General features: G+C 48.8%; 2 protein-coding genes across 2 annotated transcripts; one reads left to right on the top strand and one right to left on the bottom strand.

The window, feature by feature from the left end:
• Nucleotides 1-3,795: 3,795 nt before the first annotated feature.
• Nucleotides 3,796-4,374, bottom strand: ENH_00073030 (hypothetical protein, conserved; the record flags this gene model as incomplete). The annotated part of the gene is made up of 1 exon (XM_013582733.1): nucleotides 3,796-4,374. The coding sequence occupies one exon, from the start codon at nucleotides 4,372-4,374 to the stop codon at nucleotides 3,796-3,798; it is 579 nt and encodes a 192-aa protein (XP_013438187.1).
• Nucleotides 4,375-6,028: 1,654 nt separating this feature from the next.
• Nucleotides 6,029-6,967, top strand: ENH_00073020 (hypothetical protein; the record flags this gene model as incomplete). The annotated part of the gene is made up of 2 exons (XM_013582732.1): nucleotides 6,029-6,043; nucleotides 6,203-6,967. The coding sequence occupies 2 exons, from the start codon at nucleotides 6,029-6,031 to the stop codon at nucleotides 6,965-6,967; spliced, it is 780 nt and encodes a 259-aa protein (XP_013438186.1).
• Nucleotides 6,968-7,815: the final 848 nt, after the last annotated feature.

The following is a 7,815-nucleotide window of genomic DNA, read 5'->3' as shown; positions in this document are numbered from 1 at the left end:
TGTAGTCTGCTCCTCTTCAGCTTTTGTTCTCCTGATGCAAACGCCTCTGAGTCACAGTGACGAACTTGACGCACTTCCTCAACGACCTGCAGACATTTGGTGACCATTCCAGCAGCTTTCCACACAGTTGCACAGTCTGCTCCTCTTCAGCTTTTGTTCTCCTGATACAAACGCCTCTGAGTCACGGTGGGAAAATTAACGCACGTCCTCAACGACCTGCAAACATTTGGTGACCATTCCAGCAGCTTTCCACACGGTTGCACACATTTTCGAAAGCTATTCGCCTCTATGTTCCCTTCAAAATGCTTTTCTGTCGTTTAGATCACCGGCATGGTGACAATGGCTGGCTCATGTTGTCATTAGTGCGTGTTACAAACGTAGCACTGCAAAGTAGCGGCAGCCTAGCTCACTGCTGCTGTGCAATACTAGTGGACTTCTTCAAACGTGTGCAGCCTGTTGTTTCACTGGCGTGCATATTTATAGGTCAACAAGTTCAATTCAATGATTGCGGAGAGAGCGGTGTTTATGTTACACGTTGTGACTAGACAAGGACGTTGTATTTGTCGGACTAGTACGTCCGAAATCCTCTGAAATCCTTTCTTATTAGCAGTAACAGTGTCCACAATATGGCATAATTCACCTTAGTTTCGAAACAGCATGCTGCAACAAGCGCCAGCCACCGCGAAACACTTGCCCCCGCGATTATGGAATCTTAAAACCTTCAATGCGCTTCCCAAGCTTCACCGTGGACTTTTATGTTTGGCATTTCCAAAGCACCACGCCTATCTTGTGTGCTGCAGCACCCGAGTGGCATTTTTGCGTGCCAGTGGAGCAGCAGGTGCACACAGCAGCACTTTTTGTGCCTTCAGTGCAGCCTCTTTGCTCAATGCACCACCTAAAGACGTCATATGAAGTCATATTCAAGCCCCATGCATGCCATAATGTAGTCTGCTCCTGTTCTCTTGCTGCAAAAGCCTCTGAGTCACAGTGACGAACTTGACGCACTTCCTCAACGACCTGCAGACATTTGCCACGCCTCAGCGTTCAACTATGTGTTTCGAAACAGCATGCTGCAACAAGCGCCAGCCACCGCGAAACACTCGCCCCGGCAATTTCAGTGTTTTCGACAGATTTTGAAAGACCCAAAATGCTACATGCAGTGCCTCAGAGCGCATTTCGTGTAGCAATATGTGTTGGGAGAAGCTGCACTGTTGGCTGGCAGCAAAAATATCTGAACAAAGCTGGCCCGAGCTTTCTAGCAGAACATCCCATAGAAGTTCCGTTTACCGTCGCTGCCCTTCTCTGAAGCAAGACTGTACATGTTTCTGATTGAATGCGGCGTTTAATTCACATATTAGAACATAACAATAAACACCATTAGCCAAGAAAAAGTGCATGCAGCAGGGAAGCTGAGAATTCGCATTTTCAAAGCTTCTGAACTTTCCAAGAAGTGCTTCGCCGGATGCGCGCACCTTGTGCTGCAGTTGCCGGCTTCTCGATTGGGCAGTAAACTCTGAAAGCTCTGCACTTTAACTGGCCAACTGGCCAAGAGTTTGCCAGAGTTAAGACCAAAGAAGCAATTTTGTGGGCCACAGGAAGAAGTCACAGTCAAAGTGGCTTGCTGCAGCAAAACAGCAGCACATTCCGCAGCTCCTGCGATCTGCCTGCGCTGCTTCTTGCAGATCCTGCAGCTTCCCACTTCATTGGCATGCATTTCCTCGCCACAAAAGTCTAATTCAAGTTAAAAGTTGCGCCGCCGCAGATGCTGCAGCAAAACAAGACCCTGGCGACCCGAATTTCCAGGCAGCCGCAGCTTCGCTGCGCTGATCTTTGCCGGCTGTCAGCAAAATTTGCATTTCAAATGCCAAAAGAAAGTCATTTGATGCCACAAAAGCCATCTTCATTTTCATCTAAGTGCTCTTGCATGCGCTTCACCTCGAAAGCCCCTAGTTTGCGCTTAGCAGGGGAGCTTCACAAGGCTCAGTTGCCTCAAGTTTAAAGCAAAAGTAAAACGAAGGAAAAGACTGCCCCTTTTATTTCCTTCTGGCTTTTATTTTGCAAATAAAAGTGGAATTCTTTTTTTTGCTGAACTCAAAACATTGAACTTGAACTGCACCAGTTGCTTGCAAGGCAAGCCAAGAAACCTGCGTCTTAAAAAGCTGCATTAAGTTTGTTCTTTTTGAGCAAAAAGTTTCTTACATCCTGCATTTAATTTAATTTATTTTTTTCTTTTTGTGCAAATTCGCAGCCCCCGTCCAAACATGAACAGCAAATGCAAAAAGGTTTCATCAAATTCAACTTTCGCGCTTGCGGATGAAAGCTGAATGACTCAAAACTCATTTCTCGGAAGACTTTCGGGAAAATGATTTAAATGCATTTCTTTGTTCGCTCTTTTAGGAGTTCCATTCGAAAGTTTCATTTTTAATTCCAAAAAGTTCAAAAATGCAAATCTTTCCGCCGAAAATAAACCAAAATTCGCCACTTTTCGGCAATTTTGCAAACTTGAACATTTTCTTTACTCAACGCACTTCCTGCAATCCCCCCGAGTCACTGCATGCAAATATTTGCTGCTAAAGCTCTAAAGCCACCCAAGTTCGCTTTGCTGCAGCAGGTTTTGAAGAACCGAAAACGCTAGAGGGTTTAGGGTTTAGGGTTTAGGGTTTAGGGTTTAGGGTTTAGGGTTTAGGGTTTTTGGCGGTTCTTGGGCGTGCGGCAGCCACACAGATGATAAAACCCTCCCTTTATTCTCAAGCACTGCACTCTGAGTTCCCAATTTTCTTTTTCAATTTCAATTTTCTCTTCAATTTGAATTAAATTGAATTAAATTGAATTAAATTAAATTAAATTGAATTAAATTAAATTTCGCTTTTTCGACTCTACAGGGCCTCACATCCTGCGGCCGCGCGCAGTGTCTGTACAGTGCAGCAACTGCAAGAAGTGCAAGTGGACTCTTTCAATTCCCAACTTCAAAATAAATAAATTTATTTCATTATTATCAGCAGCAAATGATTTATTTTTCACAAAGAATCCCCACGCATTGCCCGAATGTTCCTTAGGCCTTTGCTGCTTCGTGCAAGCCATATTAGCGCAGCTTTCAATCACCAGCCCCTGCAGCAGCAGCAGCAGCTGCTGCTGCTGCTGCAGCAGCAGCTGCTGCAGTCGCAGCATCTGCAGTGGCAGCAGCTGCAGTAGCACTTCTGCAGTAGCAGCAGCTGCAGTAGCAGCAAAAGTAGCAGCAGCAGCAGCTGCTGCTGCAGCAGCAGCTGCTGCTGCAGCAGCTGCAGCAGCAGCACCAGCAGCAGCAGCAGCAGCAGCAGATAGCGTGAAGCGCATCTTCCCAAGCGCAACGGAAACCTTTTAGCAAGAAGACGAAAGTGAAAATTTTAATTTAAAATTTTTTAATTTAATTATTTAAATGTTTTAAAACAAACTTTATTTGCTGCTGCTTCTGCAGCAGCAAATAAAAAAAAAAGCACTTTTTGCACTGGAGGTGCAGCAAAGCTGAAGCAAAGCAGCAGCAGCACATTTCCATTATTTTAATTTTTCCATTTTTTATTTGCATGCATTTTTAAAACAATTAAAAGTGTTTTTAAATTTATTTAAATTAATTTCGCATCGACTTTCGCCATACAGCCCAAAAGCCAGATTGCCAGCCTGAATTAATTTCAGACAGAGCCTCTTCATGCCTGCTGCTGCTGCTGCTGCTGCTGCTGCTGCGCTGCAGCAACTGCTGCTGCTGCAGCTCCTGCTGCTGCAGCGTTGCACCAGCTGCTGCTGCTGCAGCTCTGCGGCAGCTTATGCTGCTGGTGCTGCTCCAGCTGCTGCTGCTGCTGCTGGTGCTGCTGCTCCTCGCCAGTTGTTGCTGCTGCAGCTCTGAAGCAGCAGCTGCTGCAGCTCTGAGGCAGCAGCTGCTGCAGCTCTGCAGCAGCTGCTGCTGCAAGCTTGACTCACTGTGCAGTCGTTCTCGTCTCGGCCTTTCTCTGCCAGTCTTCTGCTGCTGAAGAGTTTAAATTTGCTGCTGAAGTTGGACTTGGAAAGAACTTTGAAGCAGCGCAGCACGAGAAAAACTGCTGCTGCAACAGCAAGAACAATGCTGACCACCGGCAGCAGCAGCTGCTGCTGCTGCTGCCGCCGGTGAAACCACCCCCGCGAATAGAGCTCGGGCTTAGCCTCCATGGGGTCTGCAGCAGCGGGGAAGAGGGGGGGAGCTGCTGCTGCTGCTGCTGCTGCTGCTGCTGCTGCTGCAGGGGGCGGGGCTCCTTCCGCGACTGCTGCTGCTGTTGGGGCGGGGGCGACAGCGGCTGCTGCTGCTGCTGCTGCTGCTGCTGCAGAAAGCACCGCTAAAAAGCAATGATGAAGGAGCTGCTGCTCCATTTCAGCAAAGAGACCGAAGCATGCGATCGCCTTCTTGCGTAGGCGCTGCTGCGGGAGGAATTAAAAGTGCAAAAAGACTTGAAATGAATTAAAAAGAGATAAAAGAAATCAAAAAAAAGCCAAAAAGGGGGAAAAAAGCAAAGAAAAAGGAGTTCTGCTGCGTCTTCCACTGAACCGGCGAGCCCTGCTGCTGCCGCCGAGCTCGCTGCTGCTGCTGCTGCTGTGTCTGCGGCAAAATCGACTTCTTTTCTCCCTCGAGAACTCTTAAAGTCTTTTAATTTGCAAATTTGTGCTGCAGAAAGCGAAAAAAACCCAAAAACTTCGCGTTTCCCGCCTTCCACGCGCCAGGGCTCTCGGCGGCTGCAGCCCGGCGCCCAGACTGCGATTCGCGCCCCAGCAAAATAGATCCAACTTGAATAAGTTCTTTTCTTCTTTTTTAATTTCAATAAAACAAAAAATTCCTTTTTCGGGAGTTTTTGTTCCCACTTGCTGCGCAGCCGGTGGAGCCGCCTCGCGCCCCAGTGTTGTCTTCTGCAAAGGCGCTGCGCTGCGCCGCGGCCTGAAACTGGGGGTTTTTCTCCGCTAAATTCAAAATTTATTTTATTTCAAATAATGTTAGATTGCGAAGTTCTCGAAAAGCTCCGTTTTGCTCCGCTGTACCGACACTGCACACCCGCAGCTGCCTTCGAGTGTGAGCGCTGCACGAACTGTGCAGAAATTCTCCACTAATTCGCCGCCCCTCCCCGAAAAACCAATTGGAATGCATTTAAATTAATAATTCTAATTAAAGAAGCCCATTTTAGCTTTAATTGTAGTCCGTTTATACCCCAGCGAGACCCGCAGCTCTCATATTCAATTCCGAAGCCGCCGCCCACGAAGTATGGGCGCACCAAAATGTTGAACCGGCCTTATTTTCCGGGTGTATGTACACCAGAACAATGTTCCACTTTAAAAATAAACAAATAGAGCAAAGACAAACATCATTTCGAGCCTTCGAGGCACTTCTGAATGCACACTAACAGATATTTGCCCAACGCCTCTCCCTACTGTACTTTGAAGGGCTATTCAGCAGCAGCTGGGAGCCCCCAGGGGGTGACCAGGGGGCCCCAGGGGGCCCCAGGGCCCCCATGGAGGCTCCCGGTGCCACCAAGGGCCCCCGTAGGGGCCCCCAAGGGGCCCCCAAGGGGCCCCCAAGGGACCCCCTCAGGACTCCAGAGGCCCCCTAAGGGCCCTAGGGGCCCTCTCAGGGCCCCAGGGGCCCCCCTTAGGGCTCCAGGGGCCCTCTCAGGGCCCTAATGTCCCCCCTCAGGGCCCCAGAGCCCCCCCATAGACTCGCAAGGTTGCCGGGGGCCTGCAGGGGCCCTTTGGGAGCCCCAAGGGTCCCTTGGGGGCCCCAAGGGGCCCCCAGTTGTTGCTGGGTTTTGCTGTTAGTGCCGAAGTGGTGACTTTTGGCAGTTAAATTAAAACCTTTTTTGGATACAATGTTGGCTGTAGCAAACCCTAAACCCTAGAAGAGTGTCAGCGGATAGGCAGCAGGCTTTCTTCTGCGTTTTAGGAGTTTTAGGGCGATTAGGGTTTAGGGTTTAGGGTTTAGGGTTTAGGGTTTAGGGTTTAGGGCCAAACCCTTGAGGAACCCGGTTAAACCCAATTGCCCATGTTGAGAGGTCCCGTAAGAAATAAATATTTAATTAAAATGTTTTTCAATATAACTCAAATTTCATTTAAGTGAATAAATAAACAAAATATATTTTTATTCTTTCCTTAAAATGCATCTTAAATTTCCTTTTATGTTTTGGAAAGACCAGAGACAAGCTATTAGGGTGTACAGACACCTCCATCATTCCTTTGCACTGCAGAAACAGCAGCAGCAGCAGCAGCAGAAACAGAAGCAGCAGCAGCAGCAATAGCAGCAGCAGCCGCAGTAGCAGTAGCAACAGCAGCAGCAGCAGTTGCAACAGCATCAGGAGCAACAGCAGCAGCAGCAGTGGCAGCAGCAGCAGGAGCAACACTCACAGCAGCAGGAGCAGTGCCAACAGCAGCAGCAGCAATATCAACAGCAGCAGTAGCAACAGCAGCACGAGCAGCAGCATCAGCAGCGGTAGTAGCAGCAGCAGGAGCATTAGCAGTTGCAGCAGGAGCAGGAACACTAACAACAGCAGCAGCAGCAGCAGCAAAAGCAGTAGCAGCAGCAGCAGCAAAAACAGAACGGGCAGCAGAAGTGGTAGCGACAATGGCAACAGCAGCAGCAGCAGCAGCAGCAGCGACAGCAGCACGGAGAGTAGCAGCAGCAGCGGTAGCAACAGCAGCAGGAGCAATAGCAACAGCAGCAGGAGCAGCAACAACAGCAGTTCCAACAGCAGCAGCAACAGTAGCAAAACCAGCAATAGCAACGGCAGCAGTAGCAACAGCAGCAGCAGCAACATCAATGGCAGAAGCAAGAGCAGCAGCAGCAGCACAAGTAGCAGCAGCAATAGTAGCAACAGCAGCAGTAGCAACAGCAACAGCAGTGGCAGCACTAGCAACAACAGCAGCAGCAACAGCAGCAGTAGAAGCTGCAACAGCAGCAGCAGCGGGAATAAAGCAGCAGCACTAGTAGCAACAGCAGCAACAACAGTAGCAGCAGCTGCAGCAGCAGTAGCAGCCGCAACAGTAGCAGTAGCAACAGCAGCAGCAGTAAGAACAGCAGCAGTAGGAACAGCAGCAGAAATGAGAGCAGCAGCAACAGGAGCAGCAGCAGCAACAGCAGCAGCAGCAGCAGCAACAGCAGCAGCAGCAGCAGCATATCTACGTCGGGTGTATATAGCGTCACCCCTTGGGGTGTACAGACAGCTGAGAAAGCTGCAACTAAAAATAAAATTTTGGAATTTAAAAATGAAATATTTTAAATCTAATTTGAAGTTAAATTCAATAATAAAGAAAATAATTAAAAATAAATTATTTTATTTATTTTATTTTGAAATTCCATTTTCCCTTCTTTCCCTGAATATCTGAAACTACAAAAATCAGTTTGCTGTTTGGCTCGCGCCAACAGCCGCAGCAGCACAAGCTGCTGCTGCAGCAGCTTCTGCTGCTGCTGCTGCAGCAGCACAAGCTGCTGCTGCAGCAGCTTCTGCTGCTGCTGCTGCAGCAGCACAAGCTGCTGCTGACACTGCTAAAAACGGGCGCGACCAGCGAGCCAACATAAAATAAAACTAAAGGTGCAGCAAATGCGTTGGCAGCAGCAGCACAGCTGCTGCGGGTGCTTCCTTTGCTGCTGCTGCTGCTGCTGCTGCAACAGCAGCAGCAGCAGCAGCTGCTGTCGTCGCAGCAGCAGCAGCAGCTGCTTCTGCTGAGTCACTTTGCAGCAAAAACGGCACCCATGTTTTGCCTTTTGACAGCAGCAGCAGCAGCAGCTGCTGCTGCTGCTGCTGCTGCTGTGAGTTTATTTAAATGAATTCAAAT

Source organism: Eimeria necatrix, genomic scaffold (genome assembly GCF_000499385.1).
Source record: "Eimeria necatrix Houghton genomic scaffold, Enh_scaff725, whole genome shotgun sequence".
NCBI lineage: Eukaryota > Apicomplexa > Conoidasida > Eucoccidiorida > Eimeriidae > Eimeria > Eimeria necatrix.
Note: the sequence above shows the minus strand (reverse complement) of the source record. Positions and strands in the feature narration are given on the sequence as shown.